Source organism: Gekko japonicus, unplaced genomic scaffold (genome assembly GCF_001447785.1).
Source record: "Gekko japonicus isolate JY-2015 unplaced genomic scaffold, Gekko_japonicus_V1.1 scaffold4191, whole genome shotgun sequence".
Lineage (NCBI taxonomy): Eukaryota > Metazoa > Chordata > Lepidosauria > Squamata > Gekkonidae > Gekko > Gekko japonicus.
Window position 1 is genome coordinate 9,091 of NW_015171627.1, and position 23,121 is coordinate 32,211.

At 48.9% G+C, this 23,121-nt stretch overlaps 1 protein-coding gene across 1 annotated transcript in view; it reads left to right on the top strand.

The window, feature by feature from the left end:
- Nucleotides 1-5,844: 5,844 nt before the first annotated feature.
- LOC107117795 (arylacetamide deacetylase-like 3) overlaps nucleotides 5,845-23,121 on the top strand; it is a 20,846-nt gene continuing 3,569 nt past the window's right edge. The window contains exons 1-3 of the mRNA XM_015419961.1: nucleotides 5,845-6,021; nucleotides 18,801-19,020; nucleotides 22,008-22,071. Of these exons, the coding sequence (XP_015275447.1) occupies nucleotides 5,845-6,021; nucleotides 18,801-19,020; nucleotides 22,008-22,071 (461 nt within the window). The remainder of the gene's footprint in view (nucleotides 6,022-18,800; nucleotides 19,021-22,007; nucleotides 22,072-23,121) is intronic.

Below are 23,121 nucleotides of genomic sequence, written 5' to 3' on the forward strand. Positions count from 1 at the left end.
TAGTCTGGTGCCCACTCTTATTCTCGTATATGTATCTTGGTGAAGCTCTCGCAATAGGTATAACAACCTCTTGTCTATATTTGTCTTTTGCCACTTATCCCAAAGTCTCTCCCTGTCGATTGAATTGAAGGCTGATGCCAAATCAACAAACACTGCATACAGGGCTTTGGTAGGGCCAGACATTGCTGATTTAGCTAATTGATAAAGAGTGTAACAATGGGTGGTGGATAGGGTTACCAAGTACCTACCGCAAATCGGCGGGGGACACATGGTCCCCAGCCGGAACATTCCTCCCTGTAACACACCCACGCCACACCATGCCGTCGCCAGGAAGTGATACCATCGAGTTTCCAGCCCCATTGCCAGAGCATCTCCTGGCGTCACTTCCTGACGTCGGCATGGTGCGGCGCATCTGTTTTCCACGCGGGAATGGTCCTCAGAAGAAGTATGTGTCCCCCGCCAATTCTCAGTAACTACTTGGTAAGCCTAGTGGTGGACCCCCATATTGGTTAAATTATTGACCCAAATAAGTAACTCAGGTATATCTCCTACAGGTTGGTTTGCAATTGCCTGCTTCTGTGTAGCAACCCTGGACTTCTTTGGTGGTCTCCCATCCAAGTAATAACCAGGGCTGACTCAATTTAGCATCTGATCTGATAAGGCCGGACCAGCTGTATTTAGGCACAACATTTCTCTCTGTAAGCGGACTCCCCTGTGAAATGGCTTCCAGCTGCATCGAAGTGTACCTGAGATTCGGCCGCAATCTTCTCTCCAAAAGGAAGCACTGATTTTAGAGCTTGAGAAAACATGCACAGGTTGACCCACATGCCTTTCATTGAAGAAAGCCATGTTGGTGACAGAAAAATTCCAGAAGCAACACTTGAGTGGTATTTTTAATTAGGACCAAAGTAACACCAAACAACAAGCTTTCCAATCCCCCAGAGCTCATACAGCTTAATATTCATGACAAAAGTAATAGGCATGGGAGGGGAAAGGTATTGCAAGGCATTTAGAAGAGGAGGCTCTTTGTCTGCAGTTAGAAAAGTCATAAAATGGAGTCCAGGGTGTGTTTCAGTCTTAACTGGATTAGGTGGTGTTGTGTGCAAGTCTGGTTTCACCATGCATCAAGGATTATGAGAATTATCTCTTGCCTTTCCATCATCTAAGCCTTCAAGTGGCTTACAACATCCAGAAGATGGCTTGATGAAATTTCCCTCTTGTTTCACTCAGTATGGAGCTTTCAGCTAGGGATGGGCACAAACCAGGAAAATGCAGTTTGTTTTGTGGTTCGTGATATGCCCCATTAGTGAACCACAGACTGTCATAAATCTTCAACTGCCTCATGAACTGGTAGAATGCCTTCTCCCCAATGTGCTGTCATTTCCCCAGAAAACACTTTCCTGAGGATACCTTCTTGGGGAGGCATGCAACTCAGACCACGTAAATCCAAGCCACACCAAACTTGGAGGAGAGCTAGAGGAGAGTCAGTCAGAGATATACTGTGAGTTTGGTGCCTCTAGCTTACACAGGTTCTGTTCTATACACTCCTCAACCTCCTGAACCCATGCCTGTCAAAATGAATGAGATTCAGGAGTGAATAGAATGGATCCTGTGCAAGCTAGAGACATCAAAGTCACAGGAGACTTCCCCCCAGATGCTCCTCTACATGCCATAGGCGTAGAGTTCAGGGGGGCGCAGGGGCAGGGGCTACCTCCGAAATTTTCCGGGGGGGTCTCAGCCTCCCCCAGGGCTTGAAGAGAAGCCTTTTCATTCCGCCGTCCGTAGACCTGAGGGACCGCGATCCCTTCCCTGTGCCTATTCCTCACAGAGCCATCCGGAACCTCTTCTAGGGGACCGATCTGAGAAGGGGGGTGGTGGAAGGAGGGCCCAACTTTGGCACTGCTCAAAGGCGTGCACCGGCGCCTCCGGGAAGTCGGGAGCCTGAATCCACGTGGGTGGGTAGGGTGGGCATCCCGCCCCCGGCTTTCCGGCCAAAGATTCATCATGAACTGGTCCATGAGATGGTTTGCGCCTGTCCCTACTTCTGGGTGTCTCAGTAGCATTGATAGAGCACACAGGGTAGTAGTAGTACTTATATCAACAAAGTAAATAATGTTAGATGGTGCCATAAGAAAATGTCAGTAGAAGCTAAATTGGAAAGTTCGAAAGCAAGACATTGCAAGTAGATAAATAGGTACCGCTTCAGTGGGAAGGTAACAGTGTTCCGTGCACCTTGGTGTCTAGTCATGCCTGCCACATGAGCATGGTGAAGTCTTCAGACAGCGCTGGATCTTTGGCTTGGAAACAGAGATAAGCACCGCCCCCTAGAGTCAGATTCGACTAGCTTTTGAGAAAGGGAAACGTTTACCTTGCTTAGTAGTTGCGGGGGGGGGGAGTCATGCTTAGAAGCAAAGTCTCATTTGAGGATCATCTTGCTCCGCCTGGAGGGTCCTGGTCTTTGGTGGCTACATTGAGAAAATAGTGTTGAGCATGTGTTCGCTGCACAGTGTTGTGCACTTCCCTTAGGAAGATGGATTGCGTGGAAATCACCAAGGATAATTTTGAAGTTCTCACCTCTGCTGTGTCAGCCGAAACTCCCTGATCTGAGTCTTCTTCTCTCATGAGATACTTTAGTTTCATGCATCTTGGGGTCCCTTACATTGAAAATTTCCCATAAACTGTATTACATTTTGTGAGTCAGTAATTTATGAACACACGTGAAGTTGCCTTATACTGAATCAGACAGCCGGTCTAACAAGGTTATACAGTTTTAGAAATGCCATTCCTGGGAATCTTCAGGAATGACAGCTCATCTCTAGACTGCAGAGATCAGTGCCCCAGGAGAAAATAGATGCACTGGAGGGTGGAGTCTATGGCACAGTACCTGGTCACACCCAATTTCTAAAAACATTTGGCTTGGCAGCCACCATGGTTCCCATGGGCCCCATGGTGAGGATCCCTGAGCTATACCATGCCAGTTTCCCTCCCATCACATGCCACAGAGAGGTATCTACATAAAGTTGAGGTCTACTAGATGACCAAAAGCCAATTTGACCATGCCATCCTCATCCACAGTGCTGTTCCAACTACACCGTGTAAGGTGGGGAAAGATCTATTTCACCAAGGAGAATTCTGCAGGAATGGCTTCATTACCTGAATTGCTATGCAGAGGCCCCGGTCACACGGGAGGATTTGCCCCACGAAGTGGATGGGTTGAGGGCACATCAAACAGGCACGATCAGATGCCAACACCTGGCAAGCATCGCGCACCCACCCCCAACCCGTCTCTTCCAGCCAAAAACGTGGATCAAAAAGGTACTAGGGAAAATGTAGTACCTACTGGAAGATCCTCAGCAAGGCCGGGCATGGGATCGCAGATGTGCCGGCAGCCCATGTTATTTGAGGGACTGCCGGACTGCGCATGCGTGACTGCCGGACTGCGCATGCATGACTGCCAGACTGCACATGCGCAGGAATATTCCAGCAGCCTTGGCTCACCCATCATTGCCTTGCTTCTCCCGGCCATGTGATCGCACCAGACAGAATATGCGCGGCGGCTCAGGGGAAGCGTCTGATCCCGATGCTGCACTTCCCTTTGGTGCGGCTCTAAGACGCCGCACTTCCGGCATGGCTTTTCCCGCCGGTATGACCGGGACCAGAGAAAGGCAAATTGTGGATAATTTTATTTATTTGTTGATTTGTTTGTTTGTTTATGTTATTTTATTCGATTTGTATCCCGTCCTTCCTGCCAGAGCAGGCTCAGGCGGCTTACATTAAAAGATTAAAATACAATAAAACACACATTCCTGACATACAAACACCTCATAAAATTCATATACTTTACAGATACAATTCATAAGAACATAAGAGAAGTCAATGTTGGATCAGGCCACTGGCCCATCCAGTCCAACACTCTGTCACACAGTGGCCAAAAAGACCAGGTGCCATCAGGAGGTCCAGCAGTGGGGCCAGGACACTAGAAGCCCTCCCACTGTTGCCCCCCCCAAGCACCAAGAATACAGAGCATCACTTGCCCCAGCCCGAGACTTCCTCTCATAAATAAGTGCAATTAAAGTGCAGTGGCGGTAATTCTTGGGCCTGATGTTGCAGATGTAGCTGGAAGTATGGCCAACGGATGTTGTATGGCCAAAGGATGTTAAACCCATCCATGCTAAACCCATCCATCCTTAATTTTGGGAGGGAGACATTGCTGGACAAGGGACACCTGGGGAGTTGGAAATATTTTTATTTATTTATAGTTTGCCTTTGTCACATGGACACATAGTAAGCCAGTACAACCAACAAAATGGGATCTTCAATAACTAATGCATTACGATATTAGAAGACTGGAACCACCAAAAAGAACAGGAGCCTAGCATAAGTGTTAACATGACATATTAAGTGGTGCAGAAATGACATTATAGGATCCTGCTTAAAGGTAAAGGTAAAGGTAGGGAAACTCCTGGTGATTTGGAGATGGAGCCTGGGGAGGGCAGGGACCTCGGGGGGGGGGGTGTTATTTATTTAAAATATGTCTTTGCCTGTTTTTCTCCTGAGCACCTCAGGGCCTAGCATTGTACATTAGATGTATTTGCATAAATGGCATACACTGTGTTTATAAATATAGTACCAATCACACTTTAAGGACAGTATAACAGATGTACACAACACAAGCAAACCTACGAAAACTAACAGAGAAATGTGGAGAACTGAAACCATGGGCAGAACTATCAACAAACATAAAGACAAAATAAGGAACATTTGCTCATTTTAAGGAAAGTTAAAATGCCCTCCTGCTTACAATATACTATATACAGCAGAGAAGATCACAGGTCCTGATCCAAGTAGGTTTTTGAAACCATTTTGTACTGTGCAGGGGGCGTAAAGGGGGCAGGATCCTTGGCCTTCTCCCATATTTTTGTCCAGTTTGGCTCATACGCTTTCCCTCAGTGCTGCCGCTGATTTCGAATTCTTGGTCAATCTGTGCTATCCAAGTTCACTGTCAGGAATCCAGAAGCCTTTGTTTAAATCCCTTTCACAACTAGGCGGCGGCAGACTGAGAGCAACACACCCTCCAGCAGATTAATTGGGCTGGGTGGCTTTTGCAGACACCCCCTCCTTCCTTCTTGCCCCATCCTTGGAATATCACCCCCCCCCACCCCGGTAGAAGCTTAAGGTGAACCCAGTGCTCCAAAGGTGGCAACCCTCCACCCCCATTCCCAGCTTGTAGCCAGAGGGTACCTGGTAATCCTTCTCAGTGCTGTTTGCTCGGACTGTCAGCAGGCCTCCAGGGTCCCAAGCAGGGGTCTTTCCCATCACCTCCTGCCTGATTCTTTTAATTGGTGGCGCTACAGATTGAACTTGGGACTTTCCATGTGAGAAGCATGGGCTCCTCCCTTCCGTCCCTACCCTTTTACCCACCACCAACAGAATTCAACATACCATGTTTCGTGGAAGGTAAAGTAAATAAATGAATAACCCAGTAGATCTTGCTTCAGGAATCCTGGGGAAAGCTGTGGCAAACATTGGCAGGGCATTCTAGGCATTCTAATTAGCAAACCTACAAGAACACACAAGTGGCTTTTGGGATTCAAGATCCCTTGATAAAGCATATACTTTAACACTCAAATGATGTTGCAGTACATTAGCACTATAGGAATTATGGATTTCATTCATCCTCTTTGCAGTTAATTCCTGTGTGGGTGGCAGAGGCGCTTTTTTTTTTTTTTTAATTCCCTTGCAATCTCACTCACTGCTAATAAGGATGTCTTAAATTAGGCAGAACGTCAGTAGTTGATCGGGAAGGGACATCTGTGGTTCCTTTTTTTAAAAAAAGACAAGGGGATGGCTTTTGTTCTGACTCTGTGGACACTAGCATCATATATCTGTATCGCCTTGACATCTTGGCTTTTGGCATGGACAGTTTATTATGATTTCACTCGGACCCACATCCCTCCTGGAATAAAAGAGCATGCAAAACTACGAGTAGGTAATTTGCTGCTGAATTTTGCCTTTGGGTTGGTAAGTTCTGCCTGTTCTTTTTTGTTTGTTCTAAGGTATTGGGCGTGTTATTGGTTCTGTACACAGCTTGTGATGTGTTGTGGCTGTGGCTCAGTAGAAGAGTATGTGCATTGCCCGCACGCTCATGAGATGCTGCATCCTTACGAAGTATACTTGATGGGAAATATAAGAACATCCCTTAGGTGGAAAGGCTCCGTACCTGCCCACGCAGGGAGATAGAGGCTTTAGAACATATGTTCTTCAAATGCCCACACTATGAGGTGGTGCATAGAGAGGTTATCACCCCTCTGATAGGAAAAAATCTCGGGTCTGTCAGAAAAAAAACCCAAACTTGAATTTCTTCTAATTGACAAACATCCGAAGATCACTCATCAAGTAGCCAGGTTTTGTAAGGTGATACTCAGGTCACGGAAATTGCTTAGCGGCTAGATGCAAGTGTAACTTATGTACTAGTTTTGAACGTGTTTTATTTAGAAAGATTTTATTTTTATATCTTAAATTTTTATATTAGCTTTTAATTTTCTGGAATGCATTATCTGTAAGCCAGCCCCATAGCTAACAACTTGTTGCTCAGGGGGCCAATGTTTTGCTTGGGGGGGGGCTTATGGCGTGGTGATATTTAGGCCCTGGACTACATCTCTTTCAGTGCCTCCAGGACTCGTAGCACTGTGGTGGTCGCCTCCACCATCGCTGAGGAGTTATCAGAAGGAGAGCGCTTCTGAGCATTGGCCCGGAGGGAGGGAGTCCCTGCGTCACTTGGCCCCGGAGTTCACTGGAGCTGGGTGGGAAGGAGCTCTGTCCAGGGGCTCTGACGCAAAGTTCCCTGGAGCTCATTGAAGACCACAGCCCGCCCGGAGAGAAGGTGAAAGGGGGCTGTGCCTGGCATGCCTGTGCTTGTGGGGGTTTAGATGGGCACCCCCTTTGGCCACAGGCGAGCTGGGGGATTTGTGGAGCTGGCTTCCGAGCCAGGTGCTTAGGTTGCGGTGCCTCCTCCTCCTCCTCCTCGCGGGAGCCCAGCCAGCCATGGCAGGGAGACAGGCAGGCAGGGGCCCAGGAGGGAGGCGTGGTGGGCAGCAGGTGTCCCCACTCAGCAGCCCTCTCCTATGACCTCCCAACAGCAGCAAGGATGGCTGGGGCATCAACAGGCAGCACAGAGTCACTGGTTGCTGGGCTGAGGGCAGCGACAGCTGGGGGGGAGGGGAGGGAGAAGGAGCCGAGGATTGGAGAGGGGCCCATAAAAACCAGGGGGGCTGCATGGACCCCACGGTAGCTACGGGCCTGCTGTAAGCATATCTGGTCTAAGGATAGGGTTGCCAAGTCTTACCTGCTGTCGGAGCGGGGGACTCCTGGCTTCTTCCTGGACCGCGCGTGCACGCACAAAGCGCGCGCACACCGCGACCATGTCACCCGGAAGTGATGCAACCACGTCAACCGGAAGTGATGCGACCACGTCAACCGGAAGTGATGCGACCATGCCGGGCACGTTGGTGGCGGGGCCACGACCATCCGAGGGAAAACCATAGAGTTGTGCCCAGGTGACGTGCACATCGGGTGCTTTTGGGGTGGGATTCCCCCCCGGGGCCCGATCCGCCGCCGGCGGGGACCGGGCCTCTGGGGCGGGGGTTTCCCAACCCCCTGGGGGGCCTTGGCAAGCTTATCTAAGGACTGTAATAGAAGTAAACTAAACTAAACTCCATACGAAGCACACAGCTGCCGTGGGAAAACTTCATTTCCTAGAATCCCTGGTGTCTGGAATACTTCCCTTCTAGTGTTCAAAGCACTACGAAGCAGGAAAGAAGGCTTAGAGACAGAACTCCTGGAAGGCTAGCCTGCCAAGACCAACACCAGGGTAAATGATTAGAGAATTTATTTATTGTCTTTACTGTTTTTGCAACCGGAGTCATAAATAGCAAACCCTTGGCCCACAATAAATCTCGTTCCGCAGGAAAACATGGAAGAATTAAAGGTTGCTATTGCAAAAGTTGTCATGTGATTTGACAACAGCTGCTAGAAATTTTGCCACATGCAGGGTAGTTTGTTTAAATGATTAGGGGAGGGGATTGAGAACTGGGGGAGACATTCTGTCCCCATCAGAATTCTGACCCCATTTGAGGTCCAAATTTTGGAAACAGAAGCTGTGTTCCAGATTCCAGTGGAGCCCTGGGGCAATTTACGTCTGACTACTGTCTTACAAAATCACTGTTCTGTTTGCCTAACCCCCTTGTTCACATACAGCAGAAGAAATAGTACATTCTTATCTGTTCCAGCCATTCAAAAACAAAATGCCCTGGTTACCATGTAAGATCCTATTTTAAATTGATTTTAATAGGGAGTCACTCTGCATGGACAGGTGTGCTGACTGTTTGGGAGAAGGAAAGCCTTTTAAAAAATTTATCCTGGCAGGTCTGCCTTTTTCCATCTGAGACAGATCAGGCAGTTGGCCCCATGTCTCACCCCCCAGGATCTGGCTACATTGACCCATGCAATGGTCACAGCCAGATTGGATTATTGTAATTCTCTCTACATGGGGCTGCCCTTGACTCTGCTCCGGAAACTGCAGCTGGTGCAGAACGCCATGGCACAGGTGCTGACTTGGTAGTCTGTGCAGACACGGATCCACCCGGTGCTGCGCAAACTGCACTGGCTGTCTATTGAGTACCAGATCTGTTAAAAGGTGATGGTGCTTACCTTTAAAGCCCTATACGGCCAGGGGCCTACAGGCTTTACAATCTGTCAACCAGCATCTTCTGGTGGTCCCTGCCCCTAGGGACGTCTGTCTTGCCTTGACTAGGGCCAGGGCCTTTTCAGCCCAGGCCCCTACCTGGCTCTTCTGTCAGGCTTTTAAATAGGGTGACAGGCATCCCTTCCTCTCTATTGGGCCTTCCCTCAGTGGGTCAGAACTGCATTACCCCCTAAGGACCAAATCTTGAAAGAGATGACATCTGTGAGACTTTAACCTTAACTATAGCTTGCACCTGATGAATGACATCATTGTATTTTATTGGTGTTTTAACTGTTTTATTTTTTATATATTGTTTATCAGATTTGATGGGACCCACCCTGAGCCTGCTATGCAGGGAGGGCGGGATAAAAATCAAACAAAATAAATAAATAAACAAACAAAGGGGGTTTAAAAATAGTTTTGTGAAATGGTTAATTTACATCCCATTTCAGTAAATTCCAGGGCAATCCTAAGAACTGTTTCCAGGGAGTGAACCCTGTTGAATACACATGAGTTGGATTCTCTCCAACATTGATGAGTCCCTCGACATTTGCAAGTTCGTTTATTGCTGTGCTTAGAACAGGGGTGAGGCCACCTTCCCAGCACATGCAATGGCAGTGGCGCACCCCAAACTACTTTTCTTGGCACCTGGGCCCAGATATCCAGACAAGCAATCAAGGCACTGGTGGCGCCACTGGGACCAGCAGCACAGGCGAAGGCAACGAGCATTACTTAATGCTCATTTCCTATCCCTACTTCCAAGATCCACACCACCACTGGAGGAGTCCGAGGTGGATTCCTCTTTGTTTTAGTTGTTTACTTTGATGTTGGAAACATCCAGAGGTCGATTCGGGGGGATCGCGGGGGATCGCAGTTCCCCCGGGTGAGGTACTGGGGCGGGGCACATGACGAAGCCACACCCCTGCTTCCGGCTACCCCGCTTCCAGCCCTCATTCAGCCAGGAGGAGGCAGGAGAAGAGGGAGGGTAAGTTGCTTCCTCCCCGCCTCTCCCCACCCCTGCCTGCCTGGGGCCAGGGAGGGCCTTGGCGGGGCTTCCTCGCACTCCCGCCGGCCTTACAGGTCCACCACCGGGCCCCTGATGTCAGGGTGTGTGGCATATGCTAATGAGTTATGCTAATGAGTTCCCCTAGCTCTTTTTCTACGAAACGACCCCTGGAAACATCAGTGAGGTGCATTTGGCTAACCCTCCTTCCTCCCTTTTGTCTGTCAGTATATCAAGATCTTCATTAGTAGATGTTGCACGGGGTTTTTTTAGAGTGCCTTTTCCCTCATTGGCTGTCAGAGTGCGTTTTCCTCACACGTTTATGGTTGCTGTTAATTCCTGTTTTTCACCCTCCTGCATCTAACCTGAAGTTTTCTGCTCACCTTTTAAATGTCAAATCAGCTACTGTCCATTCCACTGTGTCTTACTTGCCCCTTGCCCTTTCTCGCACTCTTCTTTTTGAACTGTCCGCTTGTTCTTCTCCTGCTGCTGCTGTTGTTGTTTTTACATGTGGACTGGGAAAGGAATGAAAAGGAGACACACAAGCCTGAGGTAAGCTCAGGACCTCAGGTTGTTAAAGTTCATGGTGTAATTATCCATCCCTCAGCATTAGGTAACTCTGTGTGTGTGCAGTCTTGTGCATACTTGCATGGGAGTAAATACCATTGCATTCAGTGAGATTTGCTTCTGCATCAATATGCATCGACTCACATAACTAAGTACGATCCTACGCAGAGTTCAACGCTTCTAAGCCTGTCGAGTCCAGGGGACACTGGAGGCTGTAATTCTATACTTCAATATTCTTAATGTATTTAGGATATTTTGCTGTGCTGCCTCTTCAGCTTGAGGTGGCTTACAACTTAAATCACAACAATTAGGGTTGCCAAGTCCATCTTCCACCCCCAGTGGGGGGCTTTGGGGGCGTTCCTGGAGGGGGCGGGGCATCCCTGATGTGATGATATCACTTTGGGGACATCCGCCGCCCCCACCCGCCCGCGTGCCGGGTCTCCAGAAATGCCAGTTCCCTGCACTTAAAGGAGCCGGTGTTTCCCTTTTAAGTGCAGGAGCCGGCGTTTCCCCTTTAAGAGCAAAGAGCCACCTTTCCCTTTTAAGTGCACAAAGTTGGCATTTCCCTGCAAGCCTGATCTCAAGCAGGCAGCCTCCCCTCCCCTGTGGGTGTTGGGGGCGGGGGCAGGGCCTCCCCAAGTCACCTTGCCAAGCAGGATCTATTACCTTTCTGCAGGACCCGTAAGGCAGAGATGTTCTGCCAGGCTTTTGGTTGAGAACAGCGATGGGACCGCAAGTAGTCTGGCACTCTCAGGGGGCCCCCCCTTACCTGACCCCTTGGAGGATGGGTAGTTTTAATCTCTATTTAAATTATTCACCGCCTTGGAATTGCTTCTTACTTATGATTCTGTATTGTGTTTCAATGCTGGTTTAATGGAACTTGGATTGTGTGTTTTTACTCTGTTGTAAGCTGCCCTGGGAAAGATTGAAGGTCAAAGAAGATGGGGATGGCAAAGGATGAGATGGTTAGACAGTGTCATAGATGCAACGAACATGAAATTGAGCAAACTTCAGAGGACGGCGGAAGACAGGAGGGCCTGGTGTGATCTGGTCCATGGGGTCGCGAAGAGTCGGACTTGACTGTGCGACTGAACAACAAGCTGCCCTGAAGGGCCACGATTGCTCAAGGGTTAAGATGCTGAGCTGCAGACTGGAAGGTCTGTAGTTCGGCAGTTCGAGACCCGTGTGCCACGTGATGGAGTGAGCTCCTGTCTCTGGCCCCAGCTCCTGCCAACCTAGCAGTTCAAAAGCAAGAAATTGCAAGTGGATAAATAGGTACCACTTCGGTGGGAAGGTAACAGCATTCCGTGCGCCTTGGTGTTCAGTCATGACCACGGAAATGTCTTCAGACAGCGCTGGCTTTTCAGCTTGGAAACGGAGATGAGCACCGCCCCCTAGAGTCAGATTCAACTAGCTTTCAGGCAAGGGAAACCTTTACCTTTAAGCCGCCCTGAACCCTGCTTGCAGGGAAGGGCAACCTAAAAGTCTAAACAATAAATAAATAAATTGAAGAATGAGTCATTGGGTTGGTTCCAGCTAGCTTTTTCACACAGTCCCACCAATGACTCTCCTTTGCCCAGTGCCCATCTTGTATGGCTTTTCTCCATTCAGGGCCCTGTGATTCCAAGCACAGACTCTTGGGTGGTCAAAGGGAATAGTCTCCTCCCTTTCCCCACTAATAGAAAGGTTGGTTAGAGCCAAGCCATTCATACTTATCCAGGGCTCTTTTTTTAGCAGGAACTCCTTTGCATATTAGGCAACACCCCCCCCTAATGTAGCCAATCCTCCAAGAGCTTACAGAGCTCTTCTTTCAGGGGCTACTGTGAGCTCTTGGAGGATTGGCTACATTATGGGTGTGTCGCCTACTATGCAAAGGAGTTCCTGCTAAAAAAAGAGCTCTGTTTTCCCCAAAGTCTGCCCTGTCCTCTTCTGGAGCTCCTGAGCCATCACCATTCTTGGAAGTCTGCAACCAACTCATGTCAAGGAACTACTAAGAGGAAACTGGCTGTGCCATCACAGCAGAGCCGGTCCTTGGTAGAGGAGGTGCCCAGGCCTGATAGGGTTCTTTGTGTCCCTCAAGCCAAATAGCCCAGAAAGGCTGGCCTAGAGCAGACCCTTTCACCCTCCAACTGATCTGCTGGGGTGCTCCCTCCATCTTCCACTTCTTAACCCTCATTGGTCCTGCCAAAGGAAATCACTAGCTTGTGCTTAGGGTCCATCTGCAAATAATACAATCCACCTAAGTTCCACTGTAGATCCTTTGAAGAGATGTCCTATCCATTATCTAAATGATATGTGCCATCATTCCTGTCCAAATATAGCAAAAGACGGGGGATACAGAATCCAACACCGTACCTTATAACCTTTTTTCACTTTATCCCTAGATTTCTAGGCCCTTTGGAGTCTTCTCTTGGGAAAGGGACATTCTCATGAATACATGATAGGGTTGTCAGCTCTGAGTCAGGAAATTCCTGGGAATTTTGGGGTGGACTCTAGGGGGCAGGGTTTGGGAAAGGGGTGGACTTCAGAAACCCAAGGCTCTGAGCCATCCTGTCTCTCTGCTCAAGCCAAGCAGAAAAGCTTAGCTACTGGGTTCCTTGGCTAGGGACTCTCATTTTATACCCTCCCACCCCTCCTGATTGTGAAGTGATCTCAGTTACCTGGAGATCAGTTGCGATCCCAGGAGATCTCCAGCCATCACCTGGAGGTTGGCAACCGTATGCAACACAAACCTGTCTTAGCCTGAGTCAGACCATTGGCTTAAAAAAGCCAACAGCACCCCCCTAGGCCACTTTTCAACCAACCTAGTGGTTCCAGTTCCAAATTTTGGACCCTTTGAGTCATCTCCAGTGGCCACTTTTCCCTGCTGTTGTTCATCATCCTGCAGTACCCGTTGCATATTGGCAATGGTGGGTCGTGCCACATCAAATCTGTGTCAACCACATGACAGATTTATAATGCAAAATGACAGCCCTTTTGCAGTTCTATACAGGGCTGACATCAGTATAACCTGAGGTGGGGCAGCTGCCAGGACCCAGGGCTTCTGGCAGGGCCCACTGCCACTGACCCACACCCCCATGCCCCCTCTGCCATTTGCCTGTGCGTCCTTTCCCCACTTGCTTGCTTGCAGGTACTCCACCACCTCCTCTTTGGCAGATAACTGAGCTTCCCAAAATAGCATAGTTTTGGTCCTGGTCACACGGGAGGATTTGATCCGCAAGAGGGACGGATTGGGGGCGCATCAAGCGGGCGTGATCACACCGCAACATCTGGGAAGCGGCGCATACCCATCCCCGATCCGTCCCTTAGGCCCACAAACGTGCATCAAAAAGGTACTAACAAAACAGCAGTACCTACCGGATGATGCGGGCCAACGGAAGGCATCTGGTCGGGGAAGCACCGGTAGGCCATCGCAGCCGGTGCCGTTCCCCATCCCATGCATGCGCACAACCACGCTACTGCCGGTTTGCTGCACACCGTTTGATCAGCTGCCGGGGCACAGAGCACGGAGCCATGGGGTCACGTCAGGTTGCGCTCCCGCGGTTCTTTTTGCTTGGTCTCTGACTTGCCTCCCTTCAGTGGCAGATCATCCGGCTCGTGTGACCGGGACCTTTGATTGTTAAATCCTGCCAGCTTAGAACATCTTGTGCTATCATGTTTACCTTGCTAATCTAGGTAGTTGTTTATGGGCTAAAAGTTAAAAGGCCAGGAGAGTTCAAAGCCTATCTCCCAATGTCAATACCTCTTCCACAGTGCTGGTCACTGCATCAGCTTGCAGGCGATAGTGATGACAACAATGGTATTTTCACATTCTCCTGTGTTTGACTGCTCACTAGGGATGGGCACGAACCAGCTCATGAAGTAAAGTTCATCATGAATTTTGCCTGGTTCACAATGTTCATGAAAGTGTACCCAACACGAACATTTCACAGACTTTGGTGCTGTTCATGGCGGTTCATGGATGATTCCATTTTCCAGGCTGTTTCTGCTCAATTAGACTGTTTACAAAACTCCAAGGCAACGGGGGGTGGAATTCTCCAGCCTTGGAAACACCAATAGGAGCCCTCCAAAGCTTAACAGGCACTGCTGGCTGCCAATAACAGAGTTTCCATTCTGCTCTATGGGACCAGAATGCTATACATATGCTCTGCTCAGCTCAGCTCTGCAGCCTCTTTTCTCTTGGCTGTTCACAGCCACAGAGAGAGGCAGGGAACTTCTTAAAAGCGAACTAGTAGAGCACATTGCCTTGTGATTGAGAACTCCTCTCCCCTGCTGGGGTTTTGGTGTTAGGTGGACTCAGGGCTCTGAGCCGCAGCAACATCTGGGAAGTGGCTTGCACCCGTCCCCGATCCATCCCTTAGGCCCACAAACGCACATCAAAAAGGTACTAGCAAAACAGCAGTCCCTACCGGATGATGCGGGCCAACGGAAGGCGTCTAGTCGGGGAAGCACCGGTAGGCCATCGCCGCCGGTGCCGTTCGCCATCCCATGCATGCGCATAACCGCGCTACTGCCGGTTTGCTGCACACCGTTTGATCAGCTGCCGGGGCACAGAGCACGGAGCCATGGGGTCACGTCAGGTTGCGCTCCCGCGGTTCTTTTTGCTTGGTCTCTGACTTGCCTCCCTTCAGTGGCAGATCATCCGGCTCGTGTGACCGGGACCTTTGATTGTTATATCCTGCCAACTTAGAACATTTTGTGCTATCATGTTTACCTTGCTAATCTAGGTAGTTGTTTATGGGCTAAAAGTTATCTGTAGGCCAGGAGAGTTCAAAGCCTATCTCCCAATGTCAACCCCATCCCATGCATGTTCACAACTGTGCTACTGCCGGTTTGCTGCACACTATTTGATCAGATGCCGGGGCACAGAGCACGGAGCCGTGGGGGCACATCAGGTCGTGCTCCCGCGGTTCTTTTTGCTTGGGCTCTGACTTGCCTCCCTTCAGTGGTGGATCATCCAACTTGTGTGACCGGGACCTTTGATTGTTATATCCTGCCATCTTAGAACATCTTGTGCTATCATGTTTACCTTGCTAATCTAGGTAGTTGTTTATGGGCTAAAAGTTAAAAGGCCAGGAGAGTTCAAAGCCTATCTCCCAATGTCAATACCTCTTCCACAGTGCTGGTCACTGCATCAGCTTGCAGGCGATAGTGATAAAAACAATGGTATTTTCAAATTCTCCTGTGTTCGACTGCTCACTAGGGATGGGCACGAACCAGCTCATGAAGTAAAGTTCATCATGAATTTTGCCTGGTTCACAATGTTCATGAAAGTGTACCCAACACGAACATTTCACAGACTTTGGTGCTGTTCATGGCGGTTCATGGATGATTACATTTTCCAGGCTGTTTCTGCTCAATTAGACTGTTTACAAAACTCCAAGGCAACGGGGGGTGGAATTCTCCAGCCTTGGAAACACCAATAGGAGCCCTCCAAAGCTTAACAGGCACTGCTGGCTGCCAATAACAGAGTTTCCATTCTGCTCTATGAGACCAGAATGCTATACATATGCTCTGCTCAGCTCAGCTCTGCAGCCTCTTTTCTCTTGGCTGTTCACAGCCACAGAGAGAGGCAGGGAACTTCTTAAAAGCGAACTAGCAGAGCACATTGCCTTGTGATTGGGAACTCCTCTCCCCTGCTGGGGTTTTGGTGTTAGGTGGACTCAGGGCTCTGAGCTGCCCTGTCTCTCTGCTCATGCCAAGTAGAGGGGCTTAGCTAGAGGGTTCCTCAGCTGAGGATCCACATTTTGATTGTGATTCCTCTCCCCTGCTGGGATTTGGGGGTCTTAGGTGGACCCAAGGCTCTGAGCCACCCTGTCTCTCTGCTCATGCCAAGCAGAAGGGCTTAGCTACTGGGTTCCTTGGCTAGGGACTCTCATTTTATACCCTCCCACCCCTCCTGATTGTGAATCAACCCCTCTGTGCCATGAGGGTGAAAGTAGATGCAAAAGGTGCTTGTCATGGGAGGAAGACATTCTCCACCGGCCACATACCACAGGCCCCTGTCCCCAGGCACCAAACCCATCCTGCCAGCCCACAAAAGCCCACCCCTAGTAGGGCATCATTAGAGATCTTGGACAAAGAGTAGTTGGCACTGCCCAAAGACCAGTGGTTGTGAACACTCTTTGGAGAAGTCCCTGACAGCAGTGATGCGGGGGGGGGATCCTCCCCTTCCACACAACTCCCTGTTGCTGCTCCTGCCTCCAGTACACCCCTCCATGGCCCCTCCCAGTCCAGTGCCAGAAAGCCGCTGTCTCTCCTCCCACCTTCTCCAGTCCTGGGGCATTATTTCCAGCCCACACTTGGGATGCAGACCTTGCTGGTAGACCTATGAGCATACAAAAATACAATCTTTATCCCGCACACATAACACTAATACATTACTTCTCCACACTCTTAGGCAGCTTAGCCCGTTATATTATACTCTGAAGAGTGTGGAGAGGTAATGTTTCCCTTCTATGAAAACCATTGAATCTTTATGGAATTCCTATGAATTGACGAAGACGGCTTATCGTAGTGATGTGGAAGAAGTTTCCACGAAACGAAACGGAGGGTATTCCGGAGAATTTCGTCCATCATCTTATCTTCTAATCATCTTATCATTTGTAAGAACATGAAACCATTGTATTAGTGTTATGTGTGAGGGATAAAGATTGTATTTTTGCATGCTCCCAAGGCTGAAAAAATATTTAAAAATATTTGTATGCACACTTGCAGTATGTTGTTTTTGTTGATTGTGTGTGAGGGATAAAGACAGTATTTTTGCACGCTCACAAGGCTGAAAGATATTTAAAAATATTTGTATGCATGCTTGCAGTATTTTGTTTTTGTTGATTCTGTATACTGCAACCCCTGTACTCAGAGGTCATTTCGGGGGGGGAATGCGGGGGAACACAGTTCCCCCGGGTGAGGTGCAGGGGGCGGGGCACATGACGAAGCCCCGCCCCCTGCTTCCGGCCGCCCCGCTTCCAGCCCTCATTCAGCCAGGAGGAGGCAGGAGAAGAGGGAGGGTAAGTTGCTTCCTCCCCGCCACTCCCCACCCCTGCCTGCCTGTGGCCAGGGATGGCCTTGGCGGGGCTTCCTCGCACTCCCGCTGGCCTTGCAGGTCCACCGCCGGTCCCCTGAAGTCAGGGGGGGTGGCATATGCTAATGAGTTATGCTAACGAGTTCCCATAGCTCTTTTTCTACGAAATGACCCCTGCCTGTACTGTTTACTTGCTGGAGACCTGCCAGCACTTGGCCACCCACTTCTGCCCATCTGCTGTTTGAAAGGTGGGGGGGAGGGGGAAGAGCCTGAACACCAGCTCACCCTGGACTTATTCACCTGCTGGAACTCCACCTATGCCATGGTTGCATGTTTGGTGGAGCAGAAGAGCATGATGCAGGATGTCATCTCCTCCATGACCATACTGCATGGGGAAGAGGAGCTCAGCAACAGCTCCAACAACTGGCTGGCCCTCTCCCAAATGGTGTCTGTCCTCAAGTCCTTCCAGGATACAGCCAATTGGCTCTCCACCTATACGGCCCACCTGGGGCAAGTCATCCCCTTGGTTTGAGGGTTGGACTGGCCACTAACCTCCATATGGCAGCTGGGCTCCAAAGAAACTCCTGTTTTCCCATTGGGTCAGAGCCTTGGCAGAGAGGTTGTGGGTGGGCATCACTGCCAGGTTGCATCCTGTCTACAAGGAAGGAGAGTACAGACTGGTCTGTATGTGTGATCCCTAGATAAAAGGCAGCACCACTCTCCAGAATGCAGAGCTTGTGCAATGGAAACATAAGCTCTGCAGAGAAACGCAGAGGCTACAGGCCAGCAGATGTGACCAGAGGGAACAGTGGGTGGATGAGGCCACAGCCTGGCACCTCGACCTCAAAGAGTCCAACCAGGGAGAATCCTTACAACTGGTTTGGTGAACTGGGAGGTCCGCAGTGGTGGGGATGCCAGGTGTGTGAGGGCAGAGTATTTAGCAGAGGTAATGGTGAGGGAGCACCCCACCATGTCCACTGAGCCCACCTCCACCAGTCCTCTGGAGTACTCACTAAACAAGGCTGCTATCTGGCCCGACCTCTGTTGTGTGGCCATGTTCCTGAGCAATTTAAAGTTTCAGTTCATGAGCAATTTCCAGGGAGCAATTTTTACAGGGAGCAGAAAGCGGGGGGGGGGGGCATTTAAACCAAACAGGTGAGTTGTTTAAACCCCCTGTTCTCTGCTCTTCACAAACCACCACAAACTGCATCAAAATTTGTGAAAGTTCATGGTGGTCCTTCAGTTCATAAACATTGCTTCATAAACCACAAACCAGCCAAAATTCATGATGAACTTTGGTTCATCAACTGGTCTGTGCCCATCCCTAGTTGGGATGGATTGTTTCCATTTTCAGCCTCTTCGCAAAGGGAAAGTAAATCTTTCCCCCTTTTGCTTCAAATATTGAAATGTCCTGATATCGACAAAACACTGATTATCTTCTCCATTTCTCTTATTCTAAAAAGGGGCTCTTTCTGGAGAAACTTGGCATTTGCAGTCAGACTAAAATCATGAGAATTATATTCGATGGAATCCCACCAAAGAAGGATTCAAGGCTGCTCATCAAGGATCTGTTTTTTGAACATGTGCCAGTAAGGGTTTATTGGCCCAGCTCACCATCACCTGCTGGGAACAGGAAAGGACTACTTTATATCCATGGAGGAGTTGGTCAAGTTGGAAGCATTCGTAAGAGCCTACAATTTCTCATTTTTTTTAAAAAGAAAATTCAGCAGGGTACTTCAACATCAAGGGTTCTGTGTGTTTTCTTATATGCTGCGGTGGCTCAAGTGGTTAAGACGCTGAACTGCAGGCTGTGGAAGGTCGGTAGTTCAGCAGTTTGAGACCCGAGTTACCGCATGACGGAATGAGCTCCCGCCTCTAGTTCCAGCTCCTGCCAACCTAGCAGTTCGAAAGCAAGACATTGCAAGTAGATAAATAGGGACCACTTTGGTTGGAAGGTCACAGCGTTCCATGCGCCTTGGTGTTTAGTCATGCTGGCCACATGACCACGGAAACATTTTCGGACAGCGCTGGCTCTTCGGCTTTGGAACGGAGATAAGCACCGCAACCCTAGAGTCAGATTCGACTGGCTTTTGAGCAAGGGAACCTTTTTACCTATCAGAGATTAACCCTTCCCTACTGAAAACGACAGCCAAAAACTTGATCACAGCAGCAGAAGTAGCTTGTGACGTAAATGCTATCTCTGGCCACTTACTAAAATAATCTATTAAGGTAATAGCATAACAACATTCAGTGGGGACAGTATCAAAAGGTCCCACAATATCAGTTGGAATCTTTTCCCATACAGAATGTGGAAATGGCTGCAATGGTGCTGGGTGTGCTCTTATCATGTAACTGACATGGGACATAAGCCTAAATGGCTGCCTCCATCTGAGAGTTCAACCCAGGCCATTAATTCAGATCCTGCCATTGTTAGGCTATAAAATTCCTTGATGTTTATCATGGTCAAGGTGTATAAACATAGGCTGCAACTGTTCTGGAACAATTAGTCGATGTATACCTCATAAAATACAACCATTTTGTAATGAAAGCTCATCGTGCACTCTAAAGTAAGGGAACAGCTCTGAATCAATTCCCCTTACGTTAGTAGGCCATTTAGTCACCCAGAATCCCCTTGATTTCTGCTGGACTGGGCATGCTAAACATAAAGTTTGGAGTTTCTGTTTTGTATCCACAGCTGAGATACCTGAGAGAAGGGCTTCAACGTCCTCTCCTGACAAAGTGTCTGGGGACAGCAAGGGCAGTCAAGGCAAACCATCAGCTGTTACATTTTCTGTTCCTGGCTTATATTCCACCTCACAAGTAAAAGAAAGCAACCATGCGGACCACCTGGCAGTTCAATTCCCCTCCCTTCCCAATCCTGTTGATGTCAGTGAACTGATGTCAGCTTTTCAGTAGGTTCTTTCAGTTCAGTTTCAGAGAGCCAGTTTGGTGTAGTGGTTAAGTGCGCCGACTCTAATCTGGGAGAACCGGGTTTGATTCCCCACTCCTTCACTTGCACCTGCTGATGTGACCTTGGGTCAGTCACAAGCTCTGGCACAGCTGTTCCTGAAAGAGCAGTTTGTGTCAGAGTTCTCTCAGCCCCACCCGCCTCACAGGGTGTCTGTTGTGGGGAGGGGAAGGGAAAGGAGTTTGTAAGCCGCTCTGAGACTCCAAGTGAAGGGCAGGGTATAAATCCAATCTCCTCCTCCTCCTCCTCCTCTTCTTCTTCTGTGTTGGGAGTTTTCTGGAACAAGCCCACATTTCGTACTTTGTCTCCAGTGCCCAAACTTATCATCCTATAGTTTCATTCAAAGCTGCCTCAGTTTGAATTGCTATTGCTATAGCTTTCTCCCAAAAGAGTCCTAGGTCTAAAAGCAACTGTTCTCTTACAAAAGGTATATTTGCCTTTTCAACCAGCTGGGCTCTAACAAGCTCATCACCCAATGCTCGAAACTCACAGAGGCCAATTAAGGTCGAATCTTCATTTGCATTTTTAAATCCGTTTTTTGCTGCTGTGACACCGTCTTTCTCTATGCTTGTTTGAAAGTTGTTTGGAGAAGATTCATTTGAAATGGTGCGGAAGCGCAATGACAGTGGAGCTGCCATGAGAGGGCGATAAACATATGCAGACATGCAAAAGTATGCTAGCTTTGTTGAGGTGCGAAACGACAGCTTTTTTGAAGACGGAGTCAGAAGGCTCGGACACCGGTCGGAAAGACAAATGCAGATTCGTCCTAAGCCTCTCAAGACAGCAACATCTTGTAAAATTGGCTCTCCTGGCTTCTGTACATGCTGACGACATTTATCATGATTAGCTACCACCTTAACTTTGGGCACACACAAAAAAATCCCTCAGTGCAGTAAGAGCAGTCTCATATTTACCATCAGCAAGAGGAAATGTATAAAAAATATGTTGCCCTTCTACGCCCAAGGGGTATATAAGTCCCTTCAGACACCTCTATGCCACAACTTGCAAGACAAGATGGAATACTGGTCTGATCCAGCAGCGCAACTCTTAGGGTTCCCACTCCCCAGGCAGGGGTCGGGGGTCCCCCACTTTTTGGTGCTTTTACCCGCCAATGGGGGAAACCCCTCCCCCAAACAGCAACATCGCACAGCGACATCCCTGACACAATGATGTCAAGCAGAAGTGACATCATCACTGCACGGATGTCACACAGCAACACTCTGGTTTTGGGGAAAAACTCTATGGTTTGAGGGCAATTTTACCATAAAGTTTTGCCCTCAAACCAGAGTGTCACCACATGACGTTCCCTATGTGATGACATCACTCCCGCGTGGAATCCTGTGTAAGCTTCCTCGAACACCGTAGTAAAACCAATGTGAGATATAAAAGCAAGATCTTCAGGGATTCCTGCTTCCGGAAGTACAAGAGATTTCAGTCCTGTAATGCCTTAGGGATGAAAAAGATTCCCAGGGCCATAAGCTTTCATGAGTCAAACCTCCCTTCCTCAGATACCTATCGTATTCATCAAATACTTTGCTGCTGAAGGGAACTTTTGCCTCTCAAAACCTTATACCACAAAAATCTTGTTGTGCAAATCTAGCTCTCTAATCTCAAATCGAGGTTTCCTGCTGCAGACAAACGCAGCTACCCTCCTAAACTATCAGGAAACATAGTAATCTTCTGGGGGGGGGCTGTTTTTCAGGAGCCTATGAAAGGGTATGTCGCTTCTTGGCTAGAAACAGCAATTCGGTGGTTGTGAACATTGGGTAAGTAGCTTTAATGGATGCTATCACAAATTAACCTTGGGAGAGGGGTCTGCATCAGCCCTGAAGGAGAGGGCAACTCTGTCTCAGTCTTTTTAGCCCTTGCATCTAAGAAATAAGAAACAAGTGTCTGCTGCTGCTCAAGCCTCATGAGGAGGGAGAGCTTGTACCTGAATAAAACCTGGTCTTAAAGGTGCCACTGGACTGTTTTGGACCAGGGGGCCGGGGGGGTGCTCTGCAGCTTACCTGACTGCTTCTTGGTCTGTCTGAGGGCTGCTGGGAGCAGGGGGTGGGGCTTGTTGCATGTGCCCACCCCCTGGGCTCTTTACTGCCAGAGCTCCGCTCCTGTGCGCTCCTGCAGGAAATGACCCCTGATCACTTCTAACCTCAAATGGGAGCAGGAGCCAGATTTGTCCTTACCCGCCCCCTGCAGGAAGAAAATTGAGATGTATTGTGCATAGAAACATTAACAGGGCTCTTTTTGTAGAAAAAGCCCAGCAGGAACTCATTAGCATAATAGGCCACACCTAACAGCAGGAACTAATTATCCTATTAGGCCACACCCCTGACACCACAGCACATTAACATATTAGGCCACACCCCCATGCTACCAGAAGTGTGGTCATCCAGCCACACCCACCTTTTGCTTCTTATTCTGTTTACCTTGCTTGTTGTCAAAACCCAGGGCCTTTTTTTGTAGCAGGAACTTCTTTGCATGTTAGGCCACACACCCCTAATGTAGCCAGTCCTAATGAGTTTCTGCTGTTGGGTGTGGCCTATTATGCTAATGAGTTCCTGCTGGGCGTGGCCAACTTGGGAGCCAGCCGGAACTCCGTTCCTGTGCGTTCCTGCCCAAAAATAGCCCTGGAAACATAGGCTGTTGGGCAGTGGTCAGTGGGTAAGAGGCAGGGGATGCGTTACCTAAAATGGTCCTTCTGTCTCTCTCGGCCAGGCTTTTTACATGGTTGTTCTTTACTACCATAGCAATAGCTGCTTCCCCCATCCTCACAGCTTGTTTTAAAGATTATTTTATCTTACAAAGGACATTGTTCA